General features: G+C 44.5%; 2 gene segments (V, D, J or C); both read right to left on the bottom strand.

The window, feature by feature from the left end:
- Positions 1-280: 280 nt before the first annotated feature.
- LOC128311254 (Ig kappa chain V region 3381-like) lies at positions 281-997 on the bottom strand. The segment is given in 2 exon segments: positions 281-673; positions 896-997. Coding segments are annotated over 2 exon segments (372 nt in total).
- A 5,389-nt stretch (positions 998-6,386) lies between these two features.
- Positions 6,387-7,652, bottom strand: LOC128311255 (immunoglobulin kappa variable 1-12-like). The segment is given in 2 exon segments: positions 6,387-7,348; positions 7,473-7,652. Coding segments are annotated over 2 exon segments (369 nt in total).
- Positions 7,653-15,279: the final 7,627 nt, after the last annotated feature.

The raw sequence follows: 15,279 nt of genomic DNA on the forward strand, positions 1-15,279 counted from the left end.
TGTCCTGGTTATGGGCTCCTTTTTCAGCCTAGTTCTCTGTCTCAAAGTACAACAAAACAAAACCTCCCGGAGAGTTTCTCAGAGAAGAGATTCATGTAGATAAATTCTTTTGCAAGCCTGACCCAGAAGCCTCCTTGATAAAATTCAATGAATTCATTGTTTTATGTTGGTCCAAAGGAAAACTCTGGAAGGACAAAGTCCCTTGCAGGCCATCACCCTTGAGCCCCGCAAGCCCTTTCCCAGAGCACACCCCGCCCCGACCAACAGACCGCAGGGCACAGTGCAGCTGCTGGAACCCCGGCCACCTGACAACCGTCGCCGCAGGAGCAGCCCCAGCCCGGGAGGAGGGTTTATGCTCCGGGCTGCAGCACGGTGGGAGGAAGCGCATAATCCTGCTGGCAGTAATAAACGGCGGCGTCATCAGCCTCGACTGTGCTGATTTTGAGGGTGAATTCTGTGTCAGACTGAATCCCAGAGAAGCGGTCTGAGACTCCAGACTCTAGGTTATCGGCATCATAGATGATAAGCTTGGGAGGCTGGCCTGGTTTCTGCTGATACCAGCTTAAGTGATCACTAACGCTCTCATTGGCCCTGCAGATGAGGGACACGCTGTCTCTCAGGGACACAGAGAGATGGGTGGGAGACTGGGTCAACTCAGCGGTCCCGCCGGCAGCTGGCAAGGAAACAAAACACAAAGTCACCGTTGTTTACGAGATCCCACTCCCTTTCCTCCCAGAAGGTTCTGGTGTCCTGGTCTCCTAAGCTGAGAGCACCTGGGTCTCCGAGGGGAGGGGAGATCCCGGGTCAGAGATCCACGGAGCCCTGGGGAGACCCCCCAGTCAGGAGGAGAGAACGGCCACCATCTCGGGGATGTCCCCTGCGCCGCCCTCCTCACCTGGGAGGCAGGCCAGCAGAAGGCAGAGGAGCTGGGTCAGGACCTCCATGTTCAATCCAGGGCCTGCCTCAGGTTCTTTTTTTGCCCCGAATCACTGAGCAGCCTATTTATGGGGATCCTGAAGAGCAGAAATGTGGATTCTCTGGGGGAAACATGCAAATCAGTGAGGGGTTGGGTGGGTCTGGCTGCAGCCACAGAACCAGGGCCCCTGTAGGGCCCAGTGCCAACTGGGGGTTCTCATCGGACGCAGGATTCACATCCAGTCCCAGAGGAGCTCCTCCAGCGTGTTTGTAAGAAGAAAGCATCTCTAATTTTTCTGGCCCCTATTTGTCCTCATGGCTCTAAATTTTGTAATTAGAATAGAGGCTACACCTTCTAAAATCAAGAAAATAAAAGAATTGGATGACCCTCTAAGTCTTACATTTTTGTATGAAAATGTACTTTTTTTCCTATAGAATTCCATGAGTTCTCATTTTTTAGGGATGGGTGTGAAATATCAGCTCTATCTTGGTATGCTACTTATAGGACAAATATTGGTGAGATACGGACAACAAGAGAGCATATGTTCGTAGATCAAATCCATGCAATGGCTCTTAAGGTACTATGCAGTAGAGAAGGCTCATACATTATTGGATTCTATTTCCATGGTTTTATTCTTTATTTTAGAGGTTAATGTCTTTTGGTTAAAATTTTTTTCTATTGTTACTGTTTCTCATTCTCATCAGTTTTTGCTCATCAAATTATCATGCCTTAGAGCACCTATAACTTCTCTTTTGCTCTGACGCAGTCCTAATGTGATCTTTAATATTTAATAGCACCCACTTTTTGCTCCTACAAATAAACCAGTTTGTATGAGAAGTTATATGATAGCCTTCTATTCTGATTCTTTTTATTCCCAGTTTACTAAGACATTTCTTAATTAAAAGTTGGTAATGAGGGGCGCCTGGGTGGCTCAGTTGGTTAAGCGTCCGACTTTGGCTCAGGCCATGATCTCGCAGTTTGTGGGTTCAAGCCCCACATCAGGCTCTGTGCTGACAGCTCAGAGCCTGGACCCTGCTTCAGATTCTGTCTCCCTCTCTTTCTTCCCTTCCCCTGCTTGCGCTCTTTCTTTGTCTTTCAAAAATAAACAAAACGTTAAAAAAATTTTTTTAATAAAAAAACTAAAAATTAGTAATGAATTGTTAAATTTCATCAAACATTTTATAACTATTATCAGTGTGATCAGACATGTGTATTTGTATATTTTTAAACATATATTTAATTTTCCATTTCATTGATCTCATTATTATTTCCTTTCTTCTTTGTATCTATTATTCGTATGGTAGATATTTTTTTCTTAATGTCAGTCAGCTTTTCCGCCCATAGGCATGTATTGTAAATATGTTTTCTGTGTGGTTTGATACTGAAGCTTGATGATCAATTATTTTGAGTGCATTTGCTCTGTTTACTAAAAGCTTTTTTTGATGTCTTGAGTGTCCATTATTATATTAGAGAACTCTCTTCTGGAATCATGTCATTTCTTTCCTTCCTTCTTTTTTGTGTGTTTTGTTTTGGTTTGATTTTTGGTAATATTTTCCCAATGCCAGACACATAGTGATCCATTGATAAATACTTGAGAATGAACAAATGAATTAATCAATTTTTTAATCTTATTCTGTATGAAAGCAGTGAGTGTGTGTGTGTGTGTGTGTGTGTGTGTGTGGTGATGGGAAATTTGCTTTTGTGGGAATTTAGTCAAATTTAGTACATTTTTCATTTGGAAGGGGTTCAATAACCATTAAACACATAATTATATCTGGAAAAAATCAACATGTATTTATAGTTATATCACCATATATATACATGTATAATAGTCACATAACATAAATACATGTATATTTAATTATGCACTGCCTAGAATATAACTAATATGTATATATACATTTATATGTATATAGATACACATATATGCATATTTGCCATAAATAAGGTTTTTAACTTTCATTAAAAACTTAAGTTTTTAACTTTTATTCAAATATTATTTTGTTTTAATTTCTTCCTAATATCATTATGAATGGATTGCTAAACACTCACATTGAAGGCGCCAATTTTAAAAAATGCATCTACACATGGGGCACTTGTACCCCAATGTTTATAGCAACACTCTCAACAATAGCCAAATTGTGGAAAAAGCCTAAATGTCCATCAACTGATGAATGGATAAAGAAATTGTGGTTTATATACACAATGGAGTACTATGTGGCAATGAGAAAGAATGAAATATGGTCCTTTGTAGCAACATGGATGGAACTGGAGAGTGTGATGCTAAGTGAAATAAGCCATGCAGAAACAGACAGATACCATATGTTTTCACTCTTATGTGGATCCTGAGAAACTTAACAGGAACCCATGGGGGAGGGGAAGGAAAAAAAAAAAAGAGGTTAGAGTGGGAGAGAGCCAAATCATAAGAGACTCTTAAAAACTGAGAACAAACTGAGGGTTGATGGGGAGTGGGAGGGAGGGGAGGGTAGGTGATGGGTATTGAGGAGAGCACCTTTTGGGATGAGCACTGGGTGTTGTATGGAAACCAATTTGACAATAAATTTCATATTTTGAGAAAAAATAAAAATAAAAAATAAAAAATGCATCTACATAAATGTGCAGGTGTATAAATACTGTATTTGTCAGCTTTTGCACAATAACGATTGTTAACAAACCCCTCACAACCCAATGGCAGACAATACTAAGCATTAATTTTCATATTCACAAATGTTCGTATTAACAATGGTGTGGATGATCCAGGCAGGGCTCAGCTGGGTGGTTCTACTATATGCCACTGAGATGCTTTCCATCCTATGGAGAGCGCTTCATCTGGGACCAGGACGGGAAGGTAGTGACTACTCTGGGTAAAACATTCTAATGGCAAGCTTCAGGAGTGAACAAAATCTCCAAATCAAGCTGCACAAAGGAATTTAAGTCGATTTATCTCCAATACTGGTGCATAAAATTTATATTCTCTTGCCTTTGTAATTCCTCAAGTTTCTAACAACTTTAATCCATTAAGTTTTCAGAGCATTCCTCAAAACAGTCAAAAGTAGAACCCTACTATCTAATAATTGCACTACTGGGTATTTACCCCCAAAACCCAAAAAACAGTAATTCAAAAGGATGCATGTACCTGTATGTTTACAGCAGCATTATTTACAATAGCCAACTTATGGAAGCAGCCCAAGTGTCTTTTGGCTGATAAATGGTTAAGGAAGATGTGATATATCTATGCACGAAGGAATATTATTAAGCCATAAAGAAGAACGAAGTCTTGCCATTTGCAATGACATGAATGGAGATAAGAGAGTATAATGCTAAGTGAAAGAAGTCAGTCGGAGGAAGACACATACCATATGATCTCACTCATATATGGAATTTAACATACAAAATAAATGAGTAAAGAAGAAAAAGAAAGAGAGAGCCAAACCAAGAAACAGACTCTTAACCAAAGACAACAAACTGGTGGCCACCAGAGGGAAGGCGGGTAGGGGGATGGGCGAAATAGGTGATGGGGAGTAAGGAGTGCACTTGTGAGGAGCACTGGGTGATGGGTGCAACTGGTGAATCACCTTATGCTAACTATACTGGAAATAAAATTAAGTAAAAGCAAAGTGTTTGATCATGCCATTGATGTGTTTTAGGCTCTACCATCTCAAAAATGTTTTCAAGTCTAGTTTTTTGTTAATTGGAAAACAGAGCTGAGTGTGGTTTCAACATACAGCTGTAAGTAGAAATTGTCTTCAATGGCTTCAGTGGAAAAAAAAATTCTTTAAGCTGAAGTAAACAGTCTCTAAAACAGCTTCTTACACCTTCTATAGATCACCTGGTAACTTGTTAAAATGCAGGTTTCCATCTCGAGGTCTCAGGTGACCTGCAATTTTGTATTGATAAGAAGTTCTCAGTGATACAGATGATGATGATGATGATGATGAAGGCTTCTGGGGAAATGTTGAGGAGCAAGTTATTTTCATGATAAGGACAAAGAATGCTTCATTAATGTTTAGTGTTTTGTGTGTGTGTCAAAAACGTTTTCCATTTATTTGCCAAACGTTTGCTATATGTGTAATTTATATACATATACGTATATATATAATGAATGTAATTTCCTCATTTTCTGTTTACCATAGAACTCAATAAAGTTTCATGCTATGATCCCAGATGTACTGCTAATACCCGGGAGAACATTCAAGTGTATTCTGGGTCTATCCTCCAGCCGAAAGAGCTCTGACAGCTGGGAATTAGCGACCATCCTGGGCTGCCTGCTGTCAGCCACCCATCACTTCTGGAAACACATCTCCCCCTTTTTTTTCTCCATCGCTCCATGTAGAGGTAGGTGCTCAACGAGGCACCCTCACTGAGACTTGGAGTTCAGAAGAGGAGGATTTGATGGTATCCGTCAGCACCTGTAGGCAGAGTTGACAAGGTCAGGGCTGGAGAACCACCTGGGGGAGGTGCTGCAGAGGCTAGAGCATCAGCACAACTACCCCGGGGCTTCCCAGACAGGCTTGAGGACCACACATATGGTTAAGCAGCCTGTACCTTCAGCCTTCAGTGGTGATGTGTTCTGGTTTCTCGGGGGTAGCACCAGGCACTCTCTCGAATCTCATATTTGCTCTTCTGCCTACCCTGCTCCCAGTCCATTAAAAACAACAACAACTGTGGTTAAACTCTAATTCCCTGTATTACAACAATTCCTAACAAGAAACCGCAAGAGAAAATTTTGCAAGGGACCTCTCTGATAAAGAACTGTTACCAAAATATACAAAGAGCTCTTTAAATTCAACAATAAGAAAACAAACCATGTGATTAAAACATGGGGCAAAGACCTTCATGGGTACCTCCCCAAACAAGGTATACAGATGACAAATAAGCGTATGAGAAGATACTTCATATGTATCATGTCTGCAGAGAAATGCAAATTCAGGCAATGATGAGATGCACACCTCTTGGGATGGCCAAAATCAGGAACACCGACAACATCCAATGCTGACACCAATGTGAGCAGCAGGAAGCCTCATTCATTGGTGATGGGAATGCACAATGGCACAGCCTCTTTGGAAGACAGTCTGGCAGTTTCTTACAAAACGAAACCTCCTCTTACCATATCGTCCAGCAGCTGTGCTTCTTAGTATTTACTCAAAAGCATTGAAAATGATGTCCACACAAGACCTGCACACAGATGTTTTTACTCACCTTATTCATAATTGCCAAAAATTGGGGGGGGGGGCGGGTGGTGGGAACAAAACAGATGTCTTTCAGTAAGTGAATGAATAAGCAAACCGTGGCACATCCAGACGATAGAATAATATTCAAAACTAAAAAGAAATGAACTCACAAGCCATGAAAAGAGATGGAGGAATCTTAAATGCATATTACAAAGTGAAAGAAGCCCATCTGAAAAGATTACGTGCTATATGATTCCATCTATATGACATTCTGAAAAAGGTGAAGATCTGTGGTTGCCAGAGGCTAGGGTGGGGATGGCGGGATAATAGGTGGAGCATAGAGGAATCTGGGGGGCAAGGATACTATTTCATACGATGCGAAAATGGCGGCTAATGTTATGAATTTGTCCAAACCCACAGAGTGCAAAACCCCAAGAGTAAATGCCAGTGTAAACTATGGACTTTGGGTGATAATGATGTGTCCACGTAGGCTCATCGACGATAACAAATGCACTACTCTGGTGGGGGATGTTGACAGTAGGGGAGGCTGTTCATGTGCATGTGCGTGAGCAGGGAACATTCGGGAGATCTCTTTACTTTCTGCTACATTTTGCTGTGAACACAGAATTTCTTTGCAACTTAAAGTCAATCAAAAAAATTCCTGCTTGGAAATCTGGAGTGGCTTCTCTTTTGCTGTGTGAACCCTGATGGATGCCATTGCCCACATCTCCGTCTGGATTACATCGGAAGAGACATTGTCGTGTCTGTGCTGCTGGACTGAGGAGGGGGAAGGGCAGTCAGGGGCCCGAGGCGCCTCCCTGCCCTTCCCCCAAGCCTCCCAGTGACCCCCCAGAGCGGGACTGCGTCTGACAAACTCTCTGAGCAGATGCAGCCACAGGAGGAGCGGCGGGGGCAGCCCGGCCTCTCGCATCTGCGTCCCTGGTGGTTTATGGTCTGGTCTGTAACACTGTGCGAGGAAAATTGTTACTTTGCTGGCAGTGGTAAGTGGCAGCGTCTTCAGGCTCCAGGCTGCTGATGGTGAGGGTGAAATCTGTTCCAGACCCACTGCCGCTGAACCGCGAGGAGACCCCAGTTTGCAACGTGGATGCACGATAGATCAGAACTTTCCCCGGTTTCTGCTGAAACCAGGCTAACCACGTGTTAACGTTCTGACTCGCCCGGCAGGTGATGGTGACTCTGTCTCCTGGAGATGCAGACAGCGAGGATGGAGACTGGGTCATCTGGATTTCGCAGCTGGCTCCTGAGATGGGGCACAGAGAAACAAAGACCCACACGACGAATCATGTCATAAGAGGACGCGGCTGGAGGGCCAGGCAGTACTGGGCGCTCTGGCTGAGTAATTTCCCAGTGTTCTCCTTCCTTACCTGGGAGCCAGAGCAGCAGGAAGCCCAGGAGCTGAGCAGGGGCCTTCATGTCCATGCTGTGTCCTGACCGGGACTGGGTCCTGCACAGGGTGTGACCGGCCCATTAATCAGCGTTCAGGGAAGTGGGCTGTGCCCTAGGAACATGCAAATGAGCGGGGGATAGAGCATAACTGGGCACAGCCACAGGGCTGGGTTATCTCAAAAATGGTACAGGTGCAATAAAACCCCCAGTGTCCAGGTTCCACCAGAGCAGCATAAATTTGCCTCCAGAGCAGGTGTTTCTCCCTGGAGGGCCAAAGGGCGGCATCCGTCTTCTGTCCTGTGACTGTAGAGTCCTCTGTGTCTCTTTAAGACTCGTAACACATTTTTCTTACTGTCTCTCTAAGACTGCATCTGTCAGACATTACACAATCCCAGACACTCTAAAAACTTGTACAGGCCCCTTTTATTTGGTGCCTGCGGATGTTATTTAGGCCACGGAGATTCTTCTTTGCTCTAACGTCCTGATATTCTTGGCACAAGAAACTACCATCCAGCCACGCGATGTGGAAGAAGATGAATAAAGAAGTGTGGGTGTCATGGTGTGTAAGTGCCCAGCTATTGAGCATCTGCCGTTGCTAACGTGTCATCTCCAGCTAAGCCGTGGGTCCTCATCCATTCTGAGTGCTCTGTCCCACCAGGCAGCACAAGTGAAAAGCTGCCTAGGTATGAAAAAAAACTTCTACTACCAGGTGGGGCAGCCAGAAGTTGTTGCCTACGTGAGTGTATTTATTCTAGAAATTAAGAATTAATAGGATTCTGAGAAATTATCGTGAGATAAATATTGTTGTAATCCTCTTTGCTCTGTCAGGGCTGGGCTTAGCTGCAGGACTGGCTTTTTACAATTGCAGCACCCCGGTGCGGTGTCCCCCAGGAGTCCCAGGCCAGACCAGGGCAGCGCAAGTTTGTCTGCAGACAACATGTCTATCCCCGAGGGCCAGGGGACAGAATCAGTCTACTATCCTGTGACGAGAGTATTTGCTTTGCTGTCTTCGGGTTCTGTGACCCGCTTTTCCTGTTACCTCTCCATCTAAGACTTGGTCTGTTGAGTGGGACAAAAGCCCAGAAATCCAAAGAAATTCTACAAGGTCTTTACGTTTGGTGCTTACATATTTTTTAGGACAGAGAGTCCTCCTCTTTGCTCTGATTCCCTGATTTCCTTGGAGTGATAAATTATCAGCATAGAGGGAGAACCTAGGATGTCTACAGATTGTTCCGCTCAATATTCAGGAGTGTATTGATCAACACATGCATGTCAAGAACCTGCTGAGGCTGGAGGCTACAGGGCGGTGGGCGGAGCCTGGGTGGCTCGGTAGGTTAAGCGTCTGACTCTTGATTTCAGCTCAGGTCATGGTGTCACAGTTCGTGGCTTCGAGCCCCGCGTCAGGCTCTGTGCTGACAATGTGGAGACTGCTTGGGATTCTCTCTCCCCTCTCTCTCAACCCTCCACCAATTGTATTTTCTCTCTCACTCTCTCTCTCTGTTGACTATAAATAAATAAACATAAAAAGATATTACAGGGAAAATTTGTCAGAGCTCACACAGGGCCAGAAAGAGTTATTGTGCGCACCAGTAAGAGTAGGAAACCTCACAATCACAGGGCATCCGGCTGAGTACTCAGGAAGTACTGTCTTGGTAGTGGGGCAAATTACCCCTGGACAAAATGCTATTCTGGTCCCGCCGAACAAAGCTTAAAAGCGAGACCCAAGTCTGTCAGACAGATGCAAGCCACAAGATTTGATATTTCAGCAAAAAAGATTAGCGACCTTAGCATTAGAAATTGTCTAAGATGTACTATTATGAAAAAAAAATACTTGAAAAAAACATGAACAGAGAGAGCATCGGCGAACTGTGCGACACCTTCAAGCAGTCTGTTACATGAATAATTCGAGTCTTGAGAAGAGAAGGTGAGGAAGGAAGTATAAGAACCATTTTGAAAAAGTATTGGCAAATGTTTTTTTTCAATTTTAAGCAATCATTATCAGGGCTGGCACAATGAAAAATCCAGTATTAGCTTGAAACCATGTATTTGGTGGTTGAATACAGAAGTGCAAGGCAAATCCACTGAACTTCCTCCACGGTCCTGGTTGCGGAGAAGTTTCTAGAAGTTGAGTGGTATGGGGAATGTCAAAAAAATTGCCTCCAAGATGAAAGCACATTTTCGGAGGTGCCTGACTGGCTCAGTTGGAAGAGCATGTGACTTGATCTCGGGGTCGTGGGTTTGAGCCCCGTGTTGGGTGTAGAGATTACTTAAAAAAAATAAATAGACTTAAAAAATAAAACAGAAGAGAAGGGCACTCTGCAGGTGAGGGCTTCGGGCAGAGGACTTTATGACCCAGCAGCTCAGTGACGCTTAAAGTGCCTGTGGCAGACCGGGAGAGAGCATTTGGAGGCTTCAGAGAGCCCCAACAGGAGAAGCACAGTATGGACCTCTAGGGTATTAGAATAGTGCTCTGATCTCTTCACAGATAACAATTCCCTTTTTGAGATAGGCTCCTGGCTTGCTGTTAAACCCTGGTAGAGACGACGCGTTGTATACAGATCCTGCAGTAGCCATGTGACCTGAGCTGTCCTTATGAATTGAGTGGTAACCTACCAACAAGCCGTAATGTATGCACACAGTATCCTGTCATCAGGTAGAAGTGGGATATGCAGGCTAGGTAGGCCTTGAGGCAGTCCCCAGGGCTGGTGAGTTATTCAAGCTCCCATGGGACCTACACTTGCGGAATTGCTCCCCTTCTTTCATTCTAATCCTTACGTGGATTCTGTTTAGACAGGTGACCCTAGAAAATAATAATAATTCAGGCCCACTATACACTGAATTTTTATGCAGTCTGGTTTTACGCAAGATGTGCCTAAATTCAGATCAAACGTAGAGTTTTGTAGCCTTGCAGACTACTTTAAGAACAGTTGGGGGAGAGCATGCAGGAAGAGCTTCATCTAGTGGGCAGAACTCAGAGTTGGCTTCTCCAGTCCGCTTTACCTCTCGTAGAGGTGAACTGAAGCAGAGTCTTCGCTCACTCAGAGGCAGTGATTAAAAGTGTGGCCACATGGTCAGAAGATTGGATAAAACAAGCCTGGGAGGTTGGTGACGAGAAGCTCCAAAGTAGAGTTTTATGAATGGATCTCTGGACCAGGCACTTGCTGTAAGAGTATTTGTGTCCTATGCAAGTGCTCGTGACAACACATGCCCTGCACAGGGAGCTCTCAGTTATCAGGTGGACGAGATGACCAACTCGGCGGGGGTCGGTTAGCCTGTTATGCAGACACCCCAGCGTTTATTCGTTGAGCTCGGGCATTAAGTGGCCATGGGGGCAAGGATGGAGGTGATGCACGGGCTCAGCTACGTGGAATTCCCCTTACCAAGAATTAAATGGGTTTTTGGCTCCAGGTAATTGCCCAGCAAGACAAAGGAAGAGATCAGTACTGATTCCTGAACTCCCACAGTGGCTTCAGGGCTGGGGGGGGGGAGGGGGGTACTAGCTAGGCACTTGATGGCTCTATCGACTTCTCTTTCCTTACTTTTTAAAGAAGGTGTATTTGTGGTAAATTCATTCTTCAAATGACTTAAGGTAAAAGTGATTGTGGCTAAACTGGAAAACAAATAAGCATCCCCTTCTGGGGAAGAAGGAGAACATGTCTGGAGTTTGCCTGGGATCGCTGCATCATATTAGGTAGATGCACAATGCCATTGGACTTTAATTGGAAACAGAAACATGGGCAGACAAGTGTTTTGGATGTTGGAGTACAAAGAAGTGGACCAGATTGCTTATATGTCTGCTTAGCATCACTGCTTTGCCCTTCTACATTCTCATGGACACCACTTTCCAGAATCCCTTTCTCCTTGGCCCCAGATTTTGTTTGGTTGATAAAAGGTGCTTGTATCAGATCTAAAAATTGGAATAGCGCAGGAAACCCTTACCCTCCTACCGGTGTTGTGGGCCAAAGTGTGTGCAGCCCACAGATGAGCTTACTGTAATTCTTGAGGTTTATCATGGCTTCTGAGATCTCTCGGGACTCGTCTTCTTTGAGCTGCTACTGAAATTATTCATAGCAGATTTTCCGTGATTCCGGAATCGCTTGATTCGAGGAACTCTGGAAGCGGCTTCCTTGACCTTTGCTCCTCAGACTCCCCAGTGAGTAACCCTACAACACCTGGGACTAAAACCAACCTACTTGGAAATCCTATGTGTGCGTTTGTTTTCCCGGGAAAATCCCAACTCCATCTCTCTTTTGCTGTTCATATCATTAGTACAGATTTTGTATCTTTGAAATAAGTTCTCTTATTTAAAGTCTTATGATGCCCTTTAATTGCTTCCTTCATCCTGTCACTTTCCTCCTAATGATGGCAGGCATTCAAGGCACAAAGTGTTTTTTTCTTATTCTTTTTTTTTTTAATTTTTTTAAATGTTTTTATTTATTTTTGAGACAGAGAGAGGCAGGGCATGAGCAGGGGAGGGGCAGAGAGAGAGGGAGACACAGAATCCAAAGCAGGCTCCAGGCTCTGCGCTGTCAGCACAGAGCCCGACGCGGGGCTTGAACTCACCGACTGTGAGATCATGACCTGAGCCGAAGCTGGACGCTTAACCGACTGAGCCACCCAGGCGCCCCTTTCTTATTCTAGTCCTACAGGAGAAAAAGGAGTCCTTGACTCCCATGCTTATCTGCTATTACTTGGAAATCCTTGTGCAAATTTATAACGTATAACATTCCTAATTAAAAAATATAGTCTGTATGTTTAATAAACGTAACACATGCTTTTAGTTTAATAGGAATGAACTGGTTCAAAAATTCACATAAAAATTAATTGATGCATCTAAGGTACAATTTCTAATTACAAACTTAGCAAAATTGTGCATAAAATTGGATACGTAAATTATAAAATATCACAATTCAAGTTGTTCTGAGAGGCTCTAAACATCCAAAATAATGTCGTCAGAATAGATGTACAAAGGGAAAAAAAAACACACACACACAAAAGAGGGAAGGAAATAAGGAAGGAAGGAGCCTACACGTCCACTGTCTTACACAGTAATTACTCTTAAGGGTGTATATTATTATTTTATCAAGGAGAGAGTGAATCACCTCTACTATGAGCTCAGCCAACTTTTCTGCTCAGCAGCTCTTGACAAACAAAGCAGTCCCCTTGCCTAAGAGGAAATAGCTAGAACCACAAGGCCTCCCTGGGTGACAAGCTTGAGTGCATTAGGTTTATGTTCACAGATGCAAACTTGTGAAAGCAAGTTATACGTTTGACAAAATCTTCTCCAGTATCACAAAGGCTTCTGAGTTGCTGTTTACCCACAGAATCCACAAATTTTACAGAAGTAGCCGAGGGTTCCAGAACATTGATCAATCACTTTGTAAACGAAAAACTTAGGAGCCTCTCCTCGTTTTTGTGGTTTGTTAAGCCAAAGTCACTGGTCTGCAGCTGATGGCGAGTTTGTCTCCTGGAGTCATGCACGCAGAGGCTGGAAACTTGGTCAGCGTGGTGTTCCCTCCAGCCCCGGAGAGTCAACATGACCCAAGTGTCTCCAGTGTTCCCCAGATTGAAACCACCATGTTCCCAGCGGAGTGAATCTGGCCCCTCCCGCTGCAGTGTGGGTGCTGTGCTGTCTGCTGTGGCCCCTCCACGATTCTTCCACCCAGTGATTTCCCTTCCTGTGGCAACAGCCCTGTGCAGCTCTATCCCTCAGGAGACAGAGGCTAGATGCTCAGCCCTTGATTCTGGGCTAGCCTGTGACTTGCTCAGGCCTCAAGAGGTCTTGCATAAATTCCTCCTCCGTTTCTTGGCCCCTGCAACTTCCCTGTGAACAGATCCTCATTGGGCTGCTAGAAGATTAGAGACCATGTAGAAAAGAGTCCAGCTGCCAAAGATGAAGCTATTCTCGAGCAGCCTACAGCCAGCCAACCCTCAATGGTCCATGAGCTGAAGGGCACCTGGGTGGCTCAGTCGGTTGGGTATCCGACTTCAGCTCAGGTCATGAACTTGGGTTCATGGGTTCCAGCCCCGCATCGGCTCTGTGCTGACAGCTCGGAGCCCGGAGCCTGCTTTGTATTCTGTGTCTCCCTCTCTCTCTGCTCTTCTCCCACTCCTGCTCTCTCTCTCTCTCTCTCTCTCTCAAAACTAAACATGTAAAAAAAAACACTTTTAAAAAATGAATTATGAGCTGAATGATGACTGAACATTTTCCGAAGCAGAGGAAAAATGTCACCCCACAGATCCAAGAAGCTCAACAACCCGCAAACAGGATGAACACAAAGAAAATCGCACGTAGGCACATCCTCGTCGAACTGCTGAAAACTGGTCATAAGGAGAAAACCTTGAAAGAATCCAGGCAGGAAAAACAAAAAAAGTATTGGAGAGCAAGAAAAAGGACCGCACACTTCTTATCGGGAAAAGACGCGTAGCTGACCGTGGGACAGCATCTTCAAGCACTGAAGGAAAAATATGTTAATTTAGAATGCTACTTCTAGGAAATATATCCTTAAAAATAAAAGTAAAATAAAGCCCTTTAAAGATGAAAACGAAACAGACAACGTGTCACCATCGGACCTGCATCACAGAAATGCAAAGGAAAGTTCTGGCAAAAGATAAATTTCACCAGATAGAAACACAAAAGACATGAGAGGTAAATATCAAAGACCTGTCCTTTGCTTTGCAGTTTCCTTAAAGACAATTGCCTATTGAAAGCAACACCACGAGGAATATACTGTGAGTTTCAAAACCTACGTAAAAGTAAAATGCATGACAAAATTAGCACAAAGATTGGCCTGGGGGTAATGACAGTATAGGCTTGCAAGGCTCGCGTATGTCAGATGGGAGAATATTAACTAAAAGTATGTTAGGATAGCTGTCAATGCAAATAGTAACCCGTGAAACAAGGTTTCTCAACGTGGGCACCGTTAACCTTGCAGACCCTGAACTTCTTTACTGTGGGGGGCTGTCCTGTGCATCCAGTGGCATAACAGAGATGCAGGATGTCCGAGGTGTCACAGTTGCTAGTGGATGGTGATAATAAAAAAAAAATAGCATTACCATTACTTTATAAATTTCTATAGTCTGTTCAACCCTTTAGAGCCTGCACGGGGGAGCTGCAGGTCTTTAACCACACCTCCCCTTGTGGGTGACTAAAAGGAGACCTGAGGCTCCCCACCTGACAACAGCACCAGCGGGCAGATATGAGGGGAGAGCAGTTTGGGTCTTTCCGCCCAGCTGACCTGCCAGCTGCCTGCCGCTGCCTGAGTGAGCCCCGGCAAGCCAGCAGAGAAACCACCCAGCCAACCCACAGAATCACGAGAGATACTGAATTGCCGTTCTTTTAAGCCGTTAAGCTTTGGGGTGCTCTGTTCTGGAATCGACAACAGAACAGTAATAAGCAAATCCATCGAAAGCTTTGCGCCGGATCACTGCTTGGCTCTGTCCCCTTCCACGTTTCCCTCTAAGAAGATCTGGCTTCAGGGGCACCTGGGTGGCTCAGTCTTAAGCGTCCGACTTCAACTCAGGTCACGATCTCGCGGTCTGTGAGTTCGAGCCCCGCGTCGGGCTCTGGGCTGACAGCTCAGAGCCTGGAGCTGCTTCGGATTCTGTGTCTCCCTCTCTCTTTGACCCTCCCCCGTTCATGCTCTGTCTTTCTCTGTCTCAAAAATAAATAAACGTTAAAAAAAAAATTAAAAAAAAGAAGATCTGGCTTCAGTGGGAGGCAGTAACTCTTCAACCCGCCCCCGCGTCACCAGGTCAGGAGACAGAGACTCTCAGGGTGTGGAA

Source organism: Acinonyx jubatus, chromosome A3 (assembly GCF_027475565.1).
Source record: "Acinonyx jubatus isolate Ajub_Pintada_27869175 chromosome A3, VMU_Ajub_asm_v1.0, whole genome shotgun sequence".
In the NCBI taxonomy this organism is placed as follows: Eukaryota; Metazoa; Chordata; class Mammalia; order Carnivora; family Felidae; genus Acinonyx; species Acinonyx jubatus.